General features: G+C 38.6%; 1 protein-coding gene across 2 annotated transcripts; it reads left to right on the forward strand.

Moving 5' to 3' along the window:
• The first annotated feature begins 6,588 nt into the window (after nucleotides 1-6,588).
• Ubc7 (ubiquitin conjugating enzyme 7) lies at nucleotides 6,589-21,726 on the forward strand. Of its 2 annotated transcripts, none has more exons than XM_076178556.1 (5): nucleotides 6,589-6,744; nucleotides 6,858-6,939; nucleotides 12,834-12,952; nucleotides 14,578-14,718; nucleotides 21,448-21,726. In XM_076178556.1, the coding sequence occupies exons 1-5, from the start codon at nucleotides 6,702-6,704 to the stop codon at nucleotides 21,567-21,569; spliced, it is 507 nt and encodes a 168-aa protein (XP_076034671.1). In that variant the 5' UTR covers nucleotides 6,589-6,701; the 3' UTR covers nucleotides 21,570-21,726. The 2 variants fall into 2 exon arrangements, with proteins under 2 accessions (XP_076034671.1, XP_076034672.1); XM_076178557.1 differs by having other exon boundaries at nucleotides 14,623-14,718.
• Nucleotides 21,727-22,555: the final 829 nt, after the last annotated feature.

Below are 22,555 nucleotides of genomic sequence, written 5' to 3' on the forward strand. Positions count from 1 at the left end.
AGCATATTCCAAATGTGGACGAACTAACGATTTATATAGCTTGTTAATGAGTGATGGACTTTTGAAATCAAAAGATCGCGCAATCAATCCCAGAATCTTATTTGCTTTCTCAGAGGCTGAAATACACTGCTTGGATGATTTGAGGTCGTTACTGATAATTACGCCGAGATCTTTTTCACTATCCACTTTTGTTAACAAATTTCCAAATAACTTGTAATCGTACTTACTGTTTTTTTTTACCTATGTGCATTACCTTGCATTTACTTGTGTTAAATTTCATTAGCCACTTTTCAGACCATTGCTGTAATTTCTCTAAATCTTCCTGAATATCTAATTGGTTTGAGTAATCATTTGCCACTCCGCACAGTTTTGTATCATCAGCAAATTTGGAAACAGTAGATTTTAGTCCATGGTCTATATCATTTATATATACTATGAATAGAAGTGGCCCAAGAACGGAACCCTGAGGAACTCCACTTAAAACACTTTTCCATCCAGAAGTTTTTCCATTTAAAACAACTCTCTGTTTTCGACCTTTCAACCAATTACTAGTCCAACCTAATAGGCTACCACTTATTCCATGCAAAGCTAATTTAGTAAGTAGTCTTTCGTGTGGGACGGTATCAAAAGCTTTTGCAAAGTCTAGATATATTAAATCTATATTGTTTCTTTTGTCATAATTCGAGATAACTGTGTTGTAGAATTCGAGTAAGTTAGTCACGCAAGAAGGTTTCCGTCTGAAACCATGCTGGCTATCATTTATCAAACGGTTACTTTCTAAATGATATTCGATAGCATCTCTGATGATAGTTTCCATTATTTTTCCTACGATTGAAGTCAAACTTATAGGCCTATAGTTATTTGGTTTCTTTTTGTCACCTTTTTTGAATATGGGAGTAACGTTAGCTAGCTTCCATTCTCTTGGGACATCTCCGGATATGATGGATTTCTTGAAAATAATTTCTAATGGAACAACAATCTCATTTTTCATTTCCTTTAAGATTCTTGGATGCCAACCGTCAGGCCCTGGTGTTTTATTAACTTTGAGTTTGTCTATACACCTTTTAATTTTTTCTTTTGTTATATTTACCGTAGTGAGTAAGTTTACCTCAGACTTTTCACAGGTTTCAGTTTGGAATTCACTTTGAGGTGTTTCGTTTACGAATACCGAGCTAAAATAATGGTTTAAGATATTACACATTCCTTCATTTGAATATTCAAGTTGACCGTCAGCAGATAATAGTGGACCAATGTGATTCCTAACAACCTTTTTATCTCTAATGTAACTATAGAATTCTTTGGGATTCTCTTTGGATTTATCAGCGATGTTCATTTCGTATTGTCGTTTTCTTTTTCTTATTGTATTTTTTAAATCTCTCTGTATTGATACATAAGTTTCATAGTCATTAGATGCACCCGAGCACTTATATTTCTTATAAGCCTGTCTCTTTTTAGCAATACTTTTTCAGTTTCTTTGTCGAGCCACTTTGGGCGAGCCTGATTTGGGGGACGTCTGTCCTTAAAAGGAATGTAAGTTTGAATCATCTTAGTGAGCGTATTTTGAAATATTTCCCACATCTGATCTACAGGCCTTTCGTTTAATTTTGCCTCCCAATCCGTAAGCTGAAGCTCCTGACGTAGTCCTATGAACTGAGCTTTACTGAAATCGGGTATTTTAGAAGCACAAGTATCTATTCTAAAATTGTTTAGGAGTTTGAATCTGACTAAGTTGTGATCGCTATTTGCAACAGATTCACCGACTTCTACATCAGTTACCATGCTTTCGCGGCTAGTGATCAATAAATCGAGTAAGTTTCCATATCTTGTGGGCTCTGTTACATGCTGAATTAAGTAATTGTCACCAAGAAAATCAATCAAGCGACTACCTATATGGCCATGTTCAAGGGTCATCCAATCAATGTCAGTAAAATTTAAATCACCCATTATCAATAAATCCCGGTTGCAGAAACTATACTCGGTGCATCGAAAACTGGCCGTTAGGGCGGAGCACTGGGAGTTCCCCTGTGGTGCCACATATAATTATTCTATAATTTCATTTTATTTTATAATTCTATTTTATAGTTTTATAATGTTGCCTCATATGATTATATTATAATTTTTTGTCACACACCCCCACTGAGGTAAAAATCAAAGCAATGTTTTCTATACAAAGGTTTCGTTTCTTTAAGTCTAGATATGGCATATATGCATGAGAGAGCGACGTTGCCGCTACATCTAATCTCTGGCCCCGCCCCCCTCATACTGCATTCAGAAAACATTGCATCCACATGCACGTTCTCGCCATGGATGCCCACATGTGGCAACACCGGGAAATCTCCTAGCCCCGCCTTATCGGCCAATTCTCCTTGCGTCTACTATAGACAGTTCTTGAAATAACAGTTTGTCGTCTGCTAATGATAATGTCTTTGGCCTATATATTACACCTATATTCATTTTTTGTCCATTTGTTTGGGTTAACTCAACCCACAAACTATCATATGCATCCTGTTTCACTTTCTCTAAAACACAAGCATGAACATTGTTTTTAACGTACAATAGAACACCCCCACCTTTCTTGTGGTTTCTATCCTGATGAAAGTGTTTAAATCCCGCAATATTAAATTCAGCTTCGAACTCTGTACCATTTAACCATGTCTCAGTTATTCCTATCATAACGAGATTTTCGCTTTTGACATACGCCTGTATTTCTTGAAATTTGTTCCTAATACTACGAGCATTAAAGTACATAGTTTTAAGAAACTCGTGATTATTTCTTTTTGACACATTTTGAGTTTCAATATCATGTCTTATATTATCATTTTGTTTTTTATTTATGCCTTGCTCTGTATTATTATTATTTGGTCCTTCATTGACATTCGATGCCTCATTAACATTTCTCCTATCAAAATTAACATTTCCCCCATCCTGGACATCTGGATACATACATACATATACCAAAGGCTTTTTCCCCTTACACGGGGGGCTAGCCAAAAAGAAAAAGGCATAGAAACCACTCCCACCCATCCCATTACCTATATATTCCACTCCCCTCCACCCTCCTCTCTCCCTCTTATCTTGGCACCTCCTGGATGACGGATCATCCCTGCATCCTGTCCACTGCCCTGGGTCAGAAGCAGTGTCGCAAGTCACAGCACATCCACAACAAGGCCGCTTCATAGATTAGGCGACCCACCCTCTCCGTTCCCCCATGCAGAAAAGGAGAAGACGGAGAAATCCCTTCGGGCTGCGTCAATTTTTTTCATACATACTTCCTCACCCCCCCCCCATCCCCAACCCACTCCCCTTCATGCATCACAGCATCATCTATAAAAACCCTTCTCCATTCACCCCTATCTTCTGTCCTCTTCCGTCCTTCCTCCACAGATATTCCTCTCTTTTGTAATGCCCCTTTCATCCCATCCATCCATCTCATTCTATGACGTCCCCTCGTATTCACTCCTTCCACCTCTGCCTTCCACACTTCTTTTACTAGTCTTTCTTCACTCATTCTTTCCATGTGTCCAAACCATCCTAATACTCTTTCATCAACCCTACCTCCCAGCTCCCTTTCCACCCCTGTTCTCCTCCTCACCTACTCATTTCTCACTCTATCTAGCTTAGTAACCCCTATCATACTTCTCAGACACCTCATCTCAAAGACATTCAAACTCCTTCTCTCTTCTTCTCTCATGTTCCATGTTTCTGCCCCGTACAGTGCTGTTGGCACAATCACTCCTTCATATAACCTCCTCTTAGCATCCATTCTCAGATGTCTATTTCTCATTACACTTTTTAATCCACCAAGGCATTTACTCGCTTCTCTCAATCTACATTCTACCTCCACCCCCACTCCTCCCTTTCCTGCCACATTTACACCCAAGTATCTAAAACTATCCACTTCCTCCAGTCTTTCACCCTTAATGCTCACTCTCAGCCTGCTGTCACTCTCTCCCCTTGTACATCTCATCACCTTACTTTTGCCCATGTTTATTTTCAGCTTCCTTCTTTCACACACCTTCTCAAACTCTGTCACTAACTTCCTCAATCCCTCCTCTGATCCTTCTACAAGCGCAGTGTCGTCAGCAAACAACAACTGGCTCACCTCCCACTTTTCTCCATTTTCTTTAATCATCTCCAACCCCTGACCCACTACCTTTGCATTCACCTCTCGCACCACCCCATCCATGTAAAGATTGAACAGCCAGGGCGAAATAACACACCCCTGACGAAGTCCCAACTTTACCTCAAACCATTCACTCTCTCCATTTCTAATCCTAACACAAACTCTACTACTCTCGTAAAAACTCTTGACTGCTCTTAACAGCTTTCCTCCTATCCCATATACCTGCAGTGCCTTCCTGTCTACCCTGTCATAAGCCTTTTCCAGATCCATAAAACCCCCCAAAAAAATCCTTACCTTTTCCTATAGCTTTCTCACATATCTGTCTTACCACAAAAATCTGATCTACACAACCCCTACCTTTCCTAAAACCACACTGTTCCTCACCAGTTACTCCCTCTGTTCCTCTCCTAATCCTCTCAATCAAGACCCTCCCATAAGCCTTCCCAACTACACTCAACAAGCTGATCCCTCTGAAACTACTACACTCACACTTGTCCCCCTTTCCCTTGTAAAGCAGAACTATACAGGTACTCCTCCAGTCCTCCGGCACTCTACCCTCTCTTAAACAAACATTAAATAACCTCACCAGCCAGTCCACCATAACTGTACCTCCTTTCTTCATACATTCTGCTTGGCATCCATCCAACCCAGGATGCCTTACCTGATCTCATCATCTTAAAAGCTGCTTTCACTTCATCTTTCCCTATTTCTCCTCCATTTTCCTCACTCATCACTCTCATTTTCTTAGCGCTTCCCACTGCAACTACCTTTCCCTCCCTATCCTCCTTCACATTTAGCAACTCCCTAAAATATTCTGCCCACCTTCCTCTCACTGCCCTCTCTTCCATTATCAACTCTCCATCTGCACCTTTTACCTTTTCTTTTCTACTTGATTCACCTCCTCCTTCTCTTTTAATTTCCCTCCAAAACATCTTTTTATTACTTTCAAAATTTTCTGTCATACTCTTACCCCATTTCACATCTGCTCTCCTCTTTGCTTCCTTGATCTTATGCTTAACTTCCCTTCTCTTTACTTTGTACCTCTCATACGATTCCCTCGTCCTAATTTGTAGCCAATCTATGAATGCTGCTTCTTCTCTTCTACACCTTTCTTTGCTTCCTCATCCCACCACTCAATACCCTTCCTTCTATTTCCTCCCACCCTTCTTGTTCCACACACCATCTTTGCATACCTTATGACTCCCTCCTCGAACCATCCCCATTCCTCCTCCACTCCTAGTTCTACTCTATCCTTTACTCCCTCCCACTCCTCTCTCAGCTTCTTGTACTCATTCTCCTTTTTTTCTCATTTAAGCACTTGGTACTGGAAAAATATATACCAATGGTAATTTAGTCCGCAAGGGGTGTCCATGTTGCAATGTTGGCAACATATTTAGGAGTTTTTTTTTTCGTATTCTCTCGGTGTTGTTTATACTGGCAAGAAACTGGAACTTCGTTGGTGTTTTGTGGGCCGTTACTGTCTGTCACTGTCAGCCTACGATATCGATTGTTTAGATGTCATAAATCTATTTTGGGTTGAGTTTAGGGGAATACATTACAAAATTCAAAACAATGTGTTCAGTTTTGTAATTATTAAGTGAACAATTATTCACTGCATTGCCTTAATCACATCTCAAAGTCATAACATACCATCGAAAATAATGACATGTGGTGTGCTTTACTGCAAGCTCAAGCTGTAACACCTTATAATCTTGTACTCTTGGTACACTGGCACTGTATATCGCAGGTTTACGCTGGTACTGCTGCACCAGCTAAAAAGTTGCGCAACTTTGAATGGCTACATTATCTAATCTTTCTTGATTCACGTAACTCGCATGTTATTACGTCGTGTACAACTTTTAATTTATCAATATACTAATTTACCCGTGTTTCTGATATTCTCATTTACACTTTATTCTGAATCTACCGAAAAAGGCAATCTAAGAAAATGGGCGACTTTTCTCCTTTTGTGTAAATATAATGTGTAATATCATACATTAGTATAACCAAAAGCAATGCCAAGAGGGTGAATCAAAACTAACAGAGACTACTTCTCTATTTGGGACGAGAGGGCGAGGTATGGGAAATAAATTGAAAAATACCACGTCAAGAAGTCAAAAACTAATTTTCTGTCACTTCCTGGAAAAGATTGAGAGGTATTATAGCTAAGCTAAAATCATAAAACTAATTTAAATATGGAGATGACAGACTGAGAGAAGAGATAGGATGTCTCAACAGTACTCTATACAGTAGACTACTACAATTTGGCACTGGGGTGGCAAACGGGCGAGAATTGTACGATATTGTAAGGATTCGTTCGTTGATATATAAACTAAAGCTAAATATAAAATAACATTAATCTATAAATATGAAATTTATAATTCTTGTTATTATGAACATTTATGAAATATATAACATTTCCACAAATATTGGTCTTTGATTGGTGAAAATAACAATCCAAAACGTAAACATTACTAGTCTTCTAACTACTCTGGCGAAGGACATTGACTTTTTATCGTGGATATAAAAAAATATATGTATATATATAGGCCCCGAAGGAATTTTTTTAAATACAGCAATGGCAGGAAGGGCTTTAAAACGCCTTATGACGGAATATAAACGTAATGAATTACAAACATTTATTTCATATTACAAGAATTCCAGCTGTTTAGATTGTGAAGTTCGACTATTATCAGTTTTCTTGAGTAACGCTGTCACATTCCATTATTTTCAGAGCTAACCCTGAATCCACCTGAAGGAATCATAGCTGGACCAACAAATGAGGAGAACTTCTTTGAATGGGAGACGCTGATTATGTAAATATATGAAATACATTAATAGGTCTATATCACTTAAGATGTAATATATTGATGCTCCTCTTTCAGAAACCTCTTTTTAAATTGGGGTAAATTGTCATGAAACTATCACTACTTAGATGTTGCTATTACTGGAGTTATGTAATTTTGTGGGGCTTTTGGTAAGGAAAGTAAATGATAGACATGATTGACACGATGGCAGGGACTTACTCTTAGAGCTGCTAGGGACCAGTGATGTGTAGCCGCTTGTGGTGGTCTTGCAAGATGGACAACAAAGTTCTTCATTCTCAAAATCTGTCAGTCCCTTTCATCTCCATTAGGAGGTGCAGTCCTGAGAGGCTGACACTTGGTCTCCAGATTGGGGCCGGTATATATCTATCACCTTAAATATTATTCCTTACACTTTTTCACAATATGGGGAGCTGACAGTTATCAACTCCCCTTGTGGTATTTTCAGGTGTTGGTATAAAAACATTTTCACACTTGTTCATGACAGATAACAGTTCAAAGTTTCTTACTAGAGAGAAATGCAGGATGGCCTGAGGACTATTGCTAATTGCTGCAGCAATGTGGGTTTTCCACTTAGTGAAGCTCTAGGCAACAATTATCATTAAAGAATAATGCTCTACCAGTGACAGTAAAGTAAAACTTCTGGCACTCACTGTATACTAGTACTATTGAGCAAAATCCTTTGTTCTCCACATGAACTTACTGAACACAGTAAAATTAACTATCAACATCCTTTTGTTTCTAAGAACTAGGGTAATTTGAATTTCTGATGATAAAAGAGATTGTTGGTGCCCATTTAGTACAGGAGGGGGTAGGCGAGCAAATTATGTTGCAAGATAGGACCAATCAATTTAACAATCTGTTGCCCCCGGTCTCTCTTGCAGGAGACCCACAGCTTCCAGTTAACCAGTAGTGGCCACTGAATTGGCCCACAGCTTACTAAAGGAAGAAATAATGTGTTGATGTCTTAGTAAGATGAAAGTAGGGTAGTGTGTGATAAGGTATTTTGTACTTTTAATGTAGTGATGACATTTGAGGAAATTTGAATCAATAACAAGGCCTATTCTGTGTTAACATTGTTTCAGTGCAATGTGGTAACTTGAAAACAGTTATGCCAGTATAGTTCTTGTTTGTCATAGGCGGGATGCCCTGGGCTGATGTCTGGGTAAATCAAGTGGAGTTTGGATATTGGTCTTGGGGTGATTGTTTTGTGGTCTGTGTGTATTTAACTAGTTGTATCTAACAAGAAGGGGAGCTATGCTCATGGTGTCCCACCTTTGTATCTTGCAGTGTCTAGTTTACTCTTAAATTCATGTATGGTTTTTGCACACACTATTGTTTCATCCAGTTTGTGTCCAAGTGTCCACAACTATGTGTGAAAAACTGTTCTTCTTCAGATCTCTTCTATAACTATCCTTTTAGAGTTTCTTTCCATGTCTTCTTGTGTTTCTCTTGTCCCAAATTAGTAAATCTTCTCTATCAAATATTTCTGTGCCTTTCATGATTCTATAGATGGTGAATAGGTCGCCTCTCTTCTTTCTTCCAAAGTTGGTAATTTCAATTTAGCCAATCTCTCTTCATATGACAAGTTTGAAAGTGTTGGGGCCATTTTCATGGTTGTTCTCTGTAGTCTTTCAATTTTCCTTATATTCTTTTTGGTACTGGGTGACCATAATGTTGCACCATACTCCAGTCTAGACCTTATTAATGTGACTAATATTTTTCTAATCATTTCATCCAAATAGGTAAATGGCACTTTTATTGATCTTAGTAAGTTATAGGATTCTCCAATAATTTTGTTTATCGTTTGAGATAATTACTTCCAGGTCTTTTTCAGATCCCACTTTCTGTACCTCTTTAGTTCCAGTTTTATATTGTTCTGATATTCTTTTTTTACTTTTTCCGAACTCCATTTTGCTACATTTCTTAATGTTGAAGTCCACTTCACACTTCTGACTCCATTTCCAAACCTTGTTCAGGTCTCTGTAGTGATTTGCAGTCTGTTTCGGTTTTCATTTCCCTCAACAATTTAGTGGTCTGCAAAGAAGCTCATGTAACATTCCACATCATCATCCATGTCATTCACATAAATAGGGAAGATTACTGGAGCCAATACACATCCTTACGAGACTCCACTAATCACCTCCTTCCAACCTGAATACTTTTCTCTGAATACTAATCTAATTTTTTTTACCATTCAGGAAATCTTCCATCCAGTTTAGTAGGTTGCCTTGTATCCCTCCTATATTTTCTAATGTTTTGAATAATTTTTTGTGTGGTACTTTGTTGAAGGCTTTCTGTAAGTCTAGGAAAGCACAATCAGCCCATCCATCCCTTGTATTATATTTATTAGTCTCGAGTAAAAACAGATTAAATTTGTGGTACATGATCTTCCCTGTCTGAATCCAAATTGTCTTGGGTTTATTATGTTGTTTTCTTCCAGATGTTTTACCCATCTATTCTTGATAATCTCACAAATTTTGGCTACAGTGCTTGTTAGGGAGACTGGTCTGTAATTAGTTGGTTCTTCCTTGTTTCCTCCTTTATATATTGGTACAATGTTGGCATTTTTCCAGTCCTTTGGTATTTTTCCTTCTTTGAGTGAGCATCTTATTATGTTGTATATTTTGTCCATTAGTTCTTTTTTGCATTCTGTAAGTATCCATTTTGCAATTCTGTCTGGGCTGTGCAATTTCCTAACGTCGATGTTCATTAATTGCTCCATTATTTCTTTTTGTGTTAGTATGATTTCCCTCATGGGGGAAGATTGTACTTTACTTCCTTTGTCCCAATGCTGTACTTTTTCTCTAGTGAAAACCGACTTGAAGTGATTATTCATGACTTCGCCCATTTCTAGATCTTCTGCGTATTCTATATTTCCTTGGCATAGTTTCACCATTTCCTGTTTGTTTTTAAGTTTACCATTCACATATCTATAGAATAGTTTGGGTTGATCCTTGCATTTTTCTATGATGTCTTTTTTCCTCTCTGTGCTTTTTTACATATTCATTTCTGTAGTTTATATATATTTGCCATTTTCCAGGTTTTTATCTTTTCTCCATCTTTCCCAAGCTTTGTCTCTATTGTCTTTTGCCTCACTGCATCTTCTATTAAACCAGCATTTAATGTACACCCTCTCTTGTTTTTGTTTTGGTACTCCTATTCACCCCTTCATCCTAGATTATCAAGAGTGCCCATTTCTCTTCCACTTTTGTCTCTTCAATGTAAAATTTTTTCCTAATTTGCATTTTGAAAGAATTTCTTTAGTTTTCCAAAGTCCGTTTTGTTGTACATCAATCTTCCTTTTCTGTACTTTTCATTTCTCTCCATATATATTTCTTCCTTTAGTTCAGCCTCTATTAGTATGTGGTCACTCTTTCCAAATAGTGTTTTGTATTCAATTTTATCCACAGTTTCAGGTTCTGTTATAAATATTAAATCCAATCTTGAAGGTTCTTCATTGCTTTTGTATCTGGTATTTTCATTGACCCATTGTGTCATTATAAGTTCCATGGTCACGTAAGAACGTAAGAACATAAGAATGAAGGAGACTGCAAGAGACCATAAGACCTACACTAGGCAGCTCCATATCCATCACCATCTGTCATCCCCATCCATAAAGTTGTCTAATAATTTCTTAAAACAACTGATAGTTTCAGCACTTACTACATGGTTACTGAGTTTATTCCATTTGTCAACCACCCTATTAGTAAACCAATTCTTGCCTATTTCCTTCTTAAATCTAAATTTGTCCAGTTTATAACCATTACTGTGAGTCCTACCCTGTTGTTTTAATATTATGACCTTGTTTGCATCACCCTTTGATCCACTTGAACACCTCTATTAGATCACCCCACACTCTGCATCTTTCCAGAGAGTGTAAGTTAAGGTGCCTAAGCCTCTCTTTGTAAGGCAAATTTCTGAGTAATACATTTCCCCATAGATCCTCTCCACCCTTCACTGTCATCTCCTCCCAACAGATTTCTTTGCAGTTAAAATCCCCCATAAGTACCAGGTTACCTCCATCCTTTAGTATCTTGTTTAATGAATGCCTTGTATCTTCTAACATTTTTGAATGCTCATTCTCTTTCCAAGAGCCTGTTTTTGGGGGTACATAAGTCACCACAAACTTTCTACTTTTCATATCTCTGTCTTTGACTTTAGTCATGATCAGCTCTACATTGTTTTTACCCTCAGTAACCTTTGTCACATTCAAGTTTTTCTTGGCCAAGAACATGATTACAATAAACCATTTTCGAACTAAATACTTGATAAAACCTTGCTCACACACGAAATATGACAGATCACTGATCAAGTTGACAGTATAGCACAGCATTTTATAGTGGACACGTATGACCCATTGAGTCAATGTGTAATCAATGGTCATATCCAGTAGAGTGTTGCCCCAGAATTCTTCTTCCTCTCCACCTTTTACTGTCATTTCTTCCCAATTTATTTCCTTTGCATTAAAGTCACCCATAATTACTATGTTTCCTCCATCTATCAGTAACTCAGTGCATTCTTCGTGTCTTCCAGTAATTTGGAATGGTCACTTATCCAACTCTTGACCCTCGTCCTGAATTGCTTTAAGTATTTCCTCTGCAATTTCTTTCTCTTCTTTTTCTCTTTGATATTTGTATACATTATGGTTTTCTTTGATTCCATAAACCACAATGCATTTCTTTTTATCCACTCTGTCTCTCACCCAGTTTTCCTTTTCTTTGAATACCTTAATTACTGTTTTGCATTCTCCTCTACTGTTTCCACTGATTTTTTATTTCAAGGAGATCCATCTCTTTGATTGATTCTTCCACTTTTTCAGTCACTGCTTGTATCTGTTCTTTGACCTCTTTCTTCAGTTCTTTGTTTTTGTTTCTATCATTGTTTTCCTTTCTTTCATTTTCTCTTTTAATCATACTTAGCTCACCTTTTAGATCATTCAACTCTGATTATTTTCTCGTTAGTTTTACATAAATTTATCATCTCTTTGTGCAAAGCTCTATAATCTATTTTTAGATCTATCAATTCTTCCATCAAGTCATTGATATCTCATTTCCTTAGTACACTGCTAAACCTAGTTTCTCTTTCTGTATCCATAACTTTTCCTATTGGTCCCCTTTCCCTCTGAAATCCCGAAAAAACATTGTTTTCCCACCTTTGAGTTGCCTTCGGAGTGTCGCTTAGACACATTCTCTTCGGTATCACGCTTGGTGGCGATTCCACTCTACTCATATCCAATCCTCTCTTAGTTGGTTCATTAATTTTTCTATCTTTTCTTTCCTTCATTTTGTGCTATACTGTACTTTTCCAGAACTGGATTTTACACCTTACCGGTCACTTGATTACATAGCCCTTACATTCTGTAAACAACAAGGTATTTCCTTGATCCAAGCGACAATGTGCTAAGTTGGAGCTCATTCGCTAGACTTCCTCTCCGATGATGAGTGTGTGTGTGTGGATAACTGCTATGAAGGTGTGCTCGAGTAAGTCCTAATGAGCTGTTTGTATACTATGACTAATGCTTCTTTCTGCTGACCAAAACCTATATGTTTGATTTCGTGTTAGTTTTCGCTGTTAGATCCTTCATATGTGGGTTAAAGGACATGTGCATATCAAAAGGGATGCTGAGAATGTTAGGGTATTTGTCCAGTAGAAGAGTTTGGTAATTCAATGGATTTTTTTTTCCATGGTTCTCAACAGTGTCATCGATTTCGGAGGTGATGCTGTCATTCTTTTTTGTACTCCAGAAAAAATCTATGGGCCAAAGAATAGTTGTTGACTGGTGTGATAATCCAGGCTTTCAGCGAAGCTCAAGGCAGAAGTTATTATATTATTCTACTTGATTTAAAAGAAAAACTTTAATTTCAATTTCTTCTATTCCATAGGGGACCTGAGGGAACTTGTTTTGAGTGTGGTGTGTTCCCAGCAAAGTTGATATTTCCACCAGACTACCCACTTTCACCACCAAAAATGCAGTTCACTTGTGAAATGTTCCACCCAAATAGTAAGTTGTTTTTAACAGAAAAGATATGTATATTGTGCTGGGATGGTTTGGGCATATGGAAAGAATGAGTGAAGAAAGACCATCAAAATGGGTGTAGAAGGCAGAGGTGGAAGGAGTAAACTTGAGGGGAAGACTGAGAATGAGGTGGATGAAAGGGCCATTGAGTGCAAGAGGAATGTCTGTTGAGCAGGAAAGGGAGAAGACAAGAGATAGGTATGAGTGGAGAGTGGTTGTGAATGGATGAGAAATTGACATGGCCAGATGGGGGGTTTTCATGTCTGCTTTGTAAATATTCAAACGGATGAAGAGGGTTGGGGAGTTACCCTAATTGATAACAAAAGGACTATTACTTTTTTTTTTTTTTTTTTTTTAACTCTGGATAGTTATTGGCTCAAGGCCAAACAAAATATACAAATTATGCCACCAAGCTCAGCTTTTTTGTTGGTGAAACTGAAAGAAGTGAAGGATGAGTGAGATGAGCATGAAAAGGGTAAGAATTTTGTAAGGATTTTTTTTTTTCTCAGCCTGGCTTGCTTTGTGAGAAATGGCACACAGGATAGTAAAAGAACCATGATACCTGGTTGCCTAATGTCAATAATCAGTAGTTCCTGAGTTTCTTTTAAGTAAACCTGCAGTCCCATCATGTACTTGTACTGGATGACAGCACAGATGCCCAGAATGTAACACTTCACTCCATGCTATACATTATGGAAGACTGCATTGTCCACAGTCATGCACGCTAACAGTGGAATATACATTCTGTAAGGGATTTCTTGGAAAACCCCGTTCTAGCCATTCATTCCTCAAGGAGACGGGACTGCTCAGCCAGACAGTGTAGGGAATGACAACAACAACAGTCCTTGGACCTCATATATCTCTCAGGGAAAGAGAACATTTTGGACTGTTATTGACTGTTGTGTTGTATAAGTGTGGGACTGTTTCTGTGTTACTAGCTGAAAGTGGTAGGGGGGAGGGGAGGATGAGAACGGTTCTTGGGCCTTCCCACAGGTCACTCTGGGAAGGAAATTTGGAGCATTACCAGTGTAGTATCATCGTGGGACCATTTCTGATCACCAGTTGAAAGCAGCAGGAGAGGAGCAGTTGCTTTTTGCCAACTCTTCATGTGTGAAATGGTCTAAGAATACAATTGAAGTTGGGCCCAGTCTAGGGACCAAGTGTCAACCTCTTGGGGCTGCATGAGGGGATTAATGAATTTTGAAAATGGGCAGCTTTGCTGTCCATCTTGCACAACCACCACAAACAGGTATCCGTCATTTGTCCCAAATCAGAGGAATAATACAAGAATGAATGCTGCTATGTATGGATTGAAGGGATGATGTTATAGAGTGTAGTATACTGATGTTTCTATCCTTTGGACAAGTTTATGCTAGTGTCATATTTTATCTTAGTTTAAAAGGTTGATCTTAACTAGTACAAGGACAAGGGACATCTCAGCTGAATGAATTCACCTGGTACTAGCCAGAACACAAGTTATAAAAAGCACCACTTCATTGAGTTGAACAAATTGGTGGTATTATGAGAGTGTAAATGTTATCATGAGCCCTTTATTTGTCATTTTCTATTTGTCTCTGATCAGGAAGAAAAATGTTACTGTGTCATTCCAGTTTATCCTGATGGTCGTGTGTGCATATCCATTCTGCATGCTCCAGGTGATGATCCCATGGGTTATGAGACCAGTGCAGAACGTTGGAGCCCAGTGCAAAGCGTAGAAAAAATTCTACTCTCAGTTGTTTCCATGTTAGCAGGTAAGTACCAAGTTTCATTAACCACTTCACTTCATTAACCTGCTTCTGACCCAGGGTAGTGGACAAGGTGCAGGGATCACCCGTCATTCAGGAGGTGCTAAGATGGGAGGGAGGGTGGAGGGGTGTGGAGTGTATTCAGGGAGGGGATGGGTGGGAGTGATTTTATGCTTTTTTCTTTTTGGCTACCCCCCTTGTAAGGGGGAAAAACCCTTGGTATATGTATGTATGTATGTATGTATTACTTGATCTCTTTTACTCTGAGTAATAATAAACAGAAAACGTGATCAAACCAGTTCACAGAATCCAGGGGTAACTCGTGTATAAGTACAAGTAAAATGTATAATAAAGATGCCGGCATCCTCATATACTCACACCTTATGATGCCCACATAGGCATCATTGTACCAAAGGGGTTAACTTTTGTTTTTCATGATAATGAGCAAATTGTGAGTAAAACTGATATGTGTGGAATCCAGTACAAAGTAAGGAAAAAAAATTACATAGATGTATGAATATGTGGAATAAATGAGAAGGAACAATCCAAATGGACAAAAATTAATTTACAGTAAAGTTTGATAAATGGAGACACAAAGATAGATCCCATAAACCTAGCTTCAATCCTGTACACCTAGGTCTCTTAATTCGACACTTGTCAATCACCACGTGTGCAGATGTTTGGGTCCAGGACATAAACTCACTTCAGGGATTGGCATAAAGCACCACCAATTCTTGAAGAGGGTCTATGTCCTGGGCCCAAATGTGAGCATAAGTGGTGGTTGGCAAGTGTTGGATTAGGATACCTAAGTGTATATTACAATTAGGTTGATGCAGTAGAACCTCTCTGTTTTTTTATCACAACCCATTCTAGAAAATTGTTCCAGAACCAGTTTGGTTGAGGACTAAAACAAGTTTGCTGATATGCTGGATACAGCTTTATCAGGTTGATATTTTCCCATAAAAGCTTGAATTTCACTGTTCCATTTTTCTCTGTTCAGGTTGATTGAGAACTGATATATTGGCTAAATACCAGAACAAAAAATTATATATAGTGGTACCACAATTCGTTCAGAAAAGTTGGTTGAAAGTTGAAATGTTCTATTTTTAAAATGAATTTTCCCATCTAAGATAATGGAAATATGATTAATCCATTACAAGCCTGAGATGAATTACATATATAAACAGAAAACGTTCACATAAATGATATATAATGTAAAAATGTATATATGAACATTGTGTAAAGTGTATTAAATGCATAAAAATGCAGTAACAATAAAAATACATGTACAGAACTGTAACAAAATAATAAAAATAATAATACTGTACTGTAATACATCACATACCTATTCGTCTACGAAGCGATGGCATACGTGAAGGGCTGGGTGTGGAGGGAGGGGAGAGGACGAGGAAATTACTGCTAGGAAGGGAATCTCCTTCCATAAAACAACTCAGCAATTGGCCTTCACTAGTTCTTTCCCTACATTGTCTTTTTTCTTTCGGAGACTTGTCGTCATCTTGAGTAGACTTTCTTTTTTCTTTAAGGAAGAATCTGTCTAATGTTTGTTACACTTTCCTATGTTGGATGATTTTTCTGAAGTACGTCATGATATTATTGTTGAAAACGTTCACTGCATGGTTGGCACCTGTGTTATTGGGGTGGTATTTTTCAATGAAAGCCTGTATTTCAGTCCATTTAGCACACAGTTCATTGATTTTAGCACTCAAAGCCTCCTCCCTTACCTCCTTCTCTCCAGATGATATTTCTTCCACCTGTTCCTGTTGTTGCAGGTGCATCAATTCTTCCATGCTGAGCTCTGCGGAATGGCCTTCAATGAGCTCATGCACATCTTCTGCTTCAACTTGAAGGACCATATTTTTGCCCATAGACACAATATCATCAATAACAGTGACGTCTTTGACAGCAGGATATGTTGGGCTGAAACCCCTCAAAATCTCTTTGTAAGACACACTCTGGCCAAAGTTTTTGCCATGCACTTGTCAGGGTATGATACAGCACTTGGTCCCAGGCCAAATCAATGAGATTCACACAACTTAGGATATTGAAATGGTCTTTCCAAAATGTTCTAAGGGTCAAGTTGGTGTCACTCAACACTTATGGAAAAGAGCTCATATGTATAGTTTTTTGAAATTAGAAGTGTCGTATTGGGGGTAGGAATTTAATCATTATAAAGTCTAACAAAGCTGATAACTCATCCTCCAAAGCAGGGAGGTGGGCAGGGGCATTATCCATCACTAAAAGGCACTGTTCAAGCAAGTCCTTTTCCTTGAGATATGCTGTTACTTGGGGGGGGGGGGGGGCAAAACATCTTTAACCCATTCTTTGAAAAATTGCTGGGTTACCCAAGCTATAGTATTGGCATGCCACATAACTGGCAACAAACTTTTTTGCACTTGATTTTTTGCAACTACTTGGGGGTTTTCTGAATGATAAACCAGCAGGGGCTTAATCTTGCAATCACCACTGGCATTTGCACAAAACAGTAGTGTGAGACAATCTTTCATGGGTTTATGGTCAGGCAATGCTTTTTCTTCTTTAGCGTTGTACAGTAGGTACTGTTTGGAAGCATCTTCCAAAACAGCTCTGTTTTGTCGCAATTAAACACTTGCTGGAGCACAAATTCTTCAGCAGTAACATAGTCATTAAATATGTCAATGAATTCATCAGCCACAGCCTGGTTCCCACTAACTGCCTCACCATGTCTTGTTACATGGTGTATGCCAGTATGCTTTTTGAACTTTTCCAACCAGCCCCTGCTGGCTTTGAACTCAAACTTTTCACAGTCACTAGCACTACTCATACTCATAGTCAGAGTACTACTTGTACTTGGAGCTTTCTTCTCTAACTTGGCGTAAATTGCCAAAGCTTTCTCACAAATTAATGCTTCACTTAAACTGTCCCATGCTAATTCTTTTTCTCTTACGAAAATAAGCAATAGTTTCTCCATCTCCACCAGTTGGTTCCTGGTAGTGCTTAGTGATTTCACTCCCGTAGCCACATTTGCTTTTTTAATGACTTCTTTGTTCTTAAGGAACATAGAAATGGTTGATTTTGGGATCTTGTATTTGCTTGCCAATTTGGACACACAAATGCCCCTTTCATATTTCTCTATTATTTCTGTTTTTAGCTCAATAGTAGTGCATGCCAATTTTTGCTTTTCACTTTTGTCTTTTTGTTCTTTTTTGGAACCCATGGCTATTCACTAAGGGTGAACGTATAAGCACAAACATTGTTGAGCAGCACACAAGTGTATGCAATGATGATTAAACTAAGACTGATCCCCAGCTTCTCCCACACAACATACCAGCATCAGTATTGAACATTTGAGAAGCTTTTTGGATTTTTGAGTTTTTGTTCTATTTATGAAGGCAAAATACAAGGGAAAAGGGGACAAGTGTGAATGTAGTAATTTCAGAGGGATTAGCCTGTTGAGTGTAGTAGGGAAGGCTTATGGGAGAATCTTAATTGAGAGGATTAGGAGAGGAACAGAAGGAGTAATTGGTGAGGAACAGTGTGGTTTTAGGACGGGTAGAGGTTGTGTAGATCAGATCTTTGTGGTAAGACAGATATGTGAGAAAGCTATAGAAAAGGGGAAGGATGTTTTTTGGGCTTTTATGGATCTGGAAAAGGCTTATGATAGGGTAGACAGAAAGGCACTGTGGGAGGTTATGCAGATTTATGGGATAGGAGGAAAGCTTTTAGGAGCTGTCAAGAGTTTTTATGTGAGTAGTAGAGCATGTGTTAGGATTGGAAATGGAGAGAGTGAGTGGTTTGAAGTAAAGGTGGGACTTCGTCAAGGATGCGTTATGTCGCCCTGGCTGTTCAACTTATACATGGATGGGGTGGTGCGAGAGGTGAATGCTAGGGTAGTGAGTCAGGGATTGGAGATGGTTAAAGAAAATGGAGAAAAGTGGGAGGTGAGCCAGCTGTTGTTTGCGGACGACACTGCGCTTGTGGCAGGGTCAGAGGAGGGATTGAGGAAGCTGGTGGCAGAGTTTGGGAGAGTATGTGATAGAAGAAAGCTAGAGATAAATGTGGGTAAAAGTAAGGTGATGAGATGTACAAGGGGTGAAAGTGGCAGTAGACTGGAAGTGAACATTAAGGGAGAGCGACTGGAGGAAGTGGATAGTTTTAGATACTTGGGTGCAAGTGTAGCAGGAAAAGGTGGAGTGAAGGTGGAGGTAGAATGTAGATTAAGAGAAGCGAGTAAATGCCTTGGTGGTTTAAAGAGTGTAATGAGAAATAGACATTTGGGAATGGATGCGAAGAGGAGACTGTATGAAGGAGTGATTGTGCCAACAGCACTGTATGGGGCAGAAACGTGGAACATAAGAGAAGAAGAGAGAAGGAGTTTGAATGTGTTTGAGATGAGGTGTCTGAGAAGTATGATGGGGGTTACTAGGCTAGATAGAGTGAGAAATGAGGAGGTGAGGAGGAGAACAGGGGTGAAAAAGGATTTGGGAGAGAGGGTTGATGAAAGAATATTAGGATGGTTTGGACACATGGAAAGAATGAGTGAAGAAAGACTAGTAAAAGAGGTATGGAAGGCAGATGTGGAGGGAGTGAACATGAGGGGACGTCCTAGGATGAGGTGGATGGATGGGGTGAAGGGGGCTTTGGGGAAGAGGGGAATGTCTGTTGAGGAAGGAAGGGAGAGGACGGAAGACAGAGGTGAGTGGAGAATGGTTGTATATGGATGATGTTGTGACTGCATGAGGAGAAATGGGCGGGTGGGGGTGGGATGGGGGGTAGTATGTGTGAGTAAATTTTGACGCAGCCCGAAGGGATTTCTCCCCGTCCTCTCCTTATATGCAAAGGGGGACGGAGAGGGGGGGTCGCCGATTAAATGAAGCGGCCTTGCTGTGGATGTACTGTGTCTTGCGACACTGCTTCTGACCCAGGGCGGTGGGCGGGGTGCAGGGATGACCCGTCATCCAGGAGGTGCTCAGATGAGAGGAAGGGTGGGAGGGGTGTGGAGTGTATTTGGGGAGGAAATGGGTGGGAGTGTTTTTATGCCTTTCCCTTTTTGGCTACCTCCCTTGGAAGGGGGAAAAAGCCTTGGTATATGTATGTATGTATGTATGTATAAATTTTTGGTTGTTTTTTTATTTGTTTGAGGTAAGAAACATTCAATTTTTGAGGTACCACTGTATATATATATATATATATATATATATATATATATATATATAATGTATATATATATATTTATGTATAATATATATATATATATATATATATTAGAAATTCCCAAATTATAATATTTCTAAAGGTCACTGGTCACCAGATGCCATTACTAGTATGGCAGTTAATATATATATATATATATATATATATATATGTATAGAATTGGTTAATAAATATATATATATATATATTTAGAATTGGTTTGTTCGACTTGTGAGACATTCAGGAACTGAGGTTCTACTGTACAAGTGAATTTTTATGGACAACATATTGCAAAACCTTTCTATCCTGGAAAATATTAGATACATAATACAGATACCAAATATGAATATGCTTATTCAAGTTATAACTATACTGCATTTAACATGTTAATATTTGTTGTATTTTTACAGAACCAAATGATGAGAGTGTATCAAACATAAATTTGTATGCATATTCCAGTTATAACTGTGTAATATAGTTGACATATTCATATTTATTTATTATAACAGAACCATTATAATAGACATTTGGGAATGGATGCTAAGAGATTGTAGGAAGGTGTGATTGTGCCAACAGCACTGTATAGGGCAGAAACATGGAACATAAGAGTGGAAGAGAGGAAGAGTTTAAATGTGTTTGAGATGAAATACCTGAGAAATATGGTAGGAATTACTAGGCTGGGTAGAGTGAGAAATGAGGTGAGGAGGAGAGTAGGGGGTGGAAAAGGAGTTGGGAGATAGGGTTGATGAAAGAATATTTGGATGGTTTGGACACATGGAAAGAATGAGTGAAGAAAGATTAGTAAAAGAGGCATGGAAGACAGAGGTGGAAGGAGTGAACAGGAGGGGGCGACCAAGGATGAGATGGATGGATGGGGTAAAACGGGCATTGGGAAAGAGGGGAATGTATGTTGAGGAAGAACGGGGAAAGACAGAAGATAGGGGTGAGTGGAGAATGGTTGTGTATAGATGATGCTGTGATGCATGAAAGGGCATGGGTAGGGGATGGGGGGTGAAGGAGTATGTGTGAATAATATTTTGATGCAACCTTCTTCTCTTTTTCTGCATGAAGGGACAGGGAGTTGGGGGTCGCCGATTAAATGAAGTGGCCTTGCTGTGGATGTGCTGTGTCTTGCCACATTGCTTCTGACCCAGGGCAGTGGCTGAGATGCAGGGATGATCCATCATTCAGGAGGAGCCAAGATAAAAGGGAGGGAAGGGGTTAAATGGGAGTGGAGTATGTGGGGATGGAATGGGTGGGAGTGGATTTTATACCTTTGTTTTTGGCTACTTCCCTTGTAAGTGAGAAAAAGTTGTTAATATATGTATATACATACATACATACGTATACCAAAGGCTTTTTCCCCCTTACAAGGGGGGTAGCCAAAAAGAAAAAGGCATAGAAACCACTATAACAGTCTAGGGAATGACAACAACAACAACAGGACCATATAATGAGAGCATATCAAACATGAACCTGTAAGCATATTCCAGGTATAACTATACTTTAGTTAACATATTTATATTTGTTTATTTATCTTTACAGAACCAAATGATGAGAGCAGTGCCAATGTTGATGCTGCTAAGATGTGGAGGGATGACAGAGAACAGTTCAATAGGATTTCTGAAAAATTAGTTCGCAAAACACTAAATTTACCTCCACCATAGGAACTTGTATGATATAATTATGTAAAGCAGAATTAAGGATGTAAAGTAATATATACAAGATCATTAACAGGAATACAAATTTGTCAATGATAAGAGGTAATATACTTGTATACATACCCACGCCCACACCTACAGACATATATATATATAAGTATATATATATATATATATATATATAAATATATATATGTATATATATATATATATATAAATATATATATATATATATATATATATATATATATATATATATATATATATGTATGTATGTATGTATGTATATGCAAGAGTGACCACTGGGAAAAAAATTAATTAAAACAAAGCATTTTTGTATATGAGTATTTACAGCTTCAGTGCAAAGTACTTTGCACTGAAGATGCAAATATATAAAAATGTTTTGCTTCATTAATTTTTTTTCCTGGTGGTCACTCATGCATAATTTAACACAAGTTACTGATGTTTCTTAGCATATATGCATGTACATATACATACATATACCAAGGGCATTTTCCCCCTTACATGGGGGGTATCCAAAAAGAAAAAGGCACAGAAAGCACTCCCACCCATTCCATTCCCTACATATTCCACTCCCCTCCTCCCTATCTCTTATCTTGGCACCTCCTGGATGACGGGTCATCCCTGCATCCTGTCCACTGCCCTGGGTCAGAAGCAGTGTCACAAGACACAGGACATCCACAGCAAGGCCGCTTCATAAATTCAGCAACCTCCCCCTCTCCGTCCCCTCATGCAGAAAAGAAGACAGGGAGAAATCTCTTCGGGCTGTGTTAATTTTTTTTTCTTTTTTTTTTTCTCATACATACTTCCTCACCCCCCACTTACCCTCGTGCATCACAGCATCACCCATACACAACCCTTCTCCATTCACCCCTATCTTCTGTCCTCTCCCATCCTTCCTCCACAGACATTCCTCTCTTTTGTAATGCCCCTTTCACCCCATCCATCCATCTCATCCTAGGATGCCCCCT

Source organism: Oratosquilla oratoria, chromosome 41 (genome assembly GCF_046742065.1).
Source record: "Oratosquilla oratoria isolate Oo_2021 chromosome 41, ASM4674206v1, whole genome shotgun sequence".
Lineage (NCBI taxonomy): Eukaryota > Metazoa > Arthropoda > Malacostraca > Stomatopoda > Squillidae > Oratosquilla > Oratosquilla oratoria.

What these genes read in the sequence shown, in the direction of transcription:
- Ubc7 (XM_076178556.1), top strand. Translation starts at nt 6,702, where the DNA reads ATGGCAGGAAGGGCTTTAAAACGCCTTATGACGGAATATAAAC. An exon ending in CCTTATGACGGAATATAAAC is followed by an intron (nt 6,745 to 6,857) that starts GTAATGAATTAC and finishes CATTATTTTCAG; the next exon opens with AGCTAACCCTGAATCCACCT. An exon ending in TGAAATGTTCCACCCAAATA is followed by an intron (nt 12,953 to 14,577) that starts GTAAGTTGTTTT and finishes GTGTCATTCCAG; the next exon opens with TTTATCCTGATGGTCGTGTG.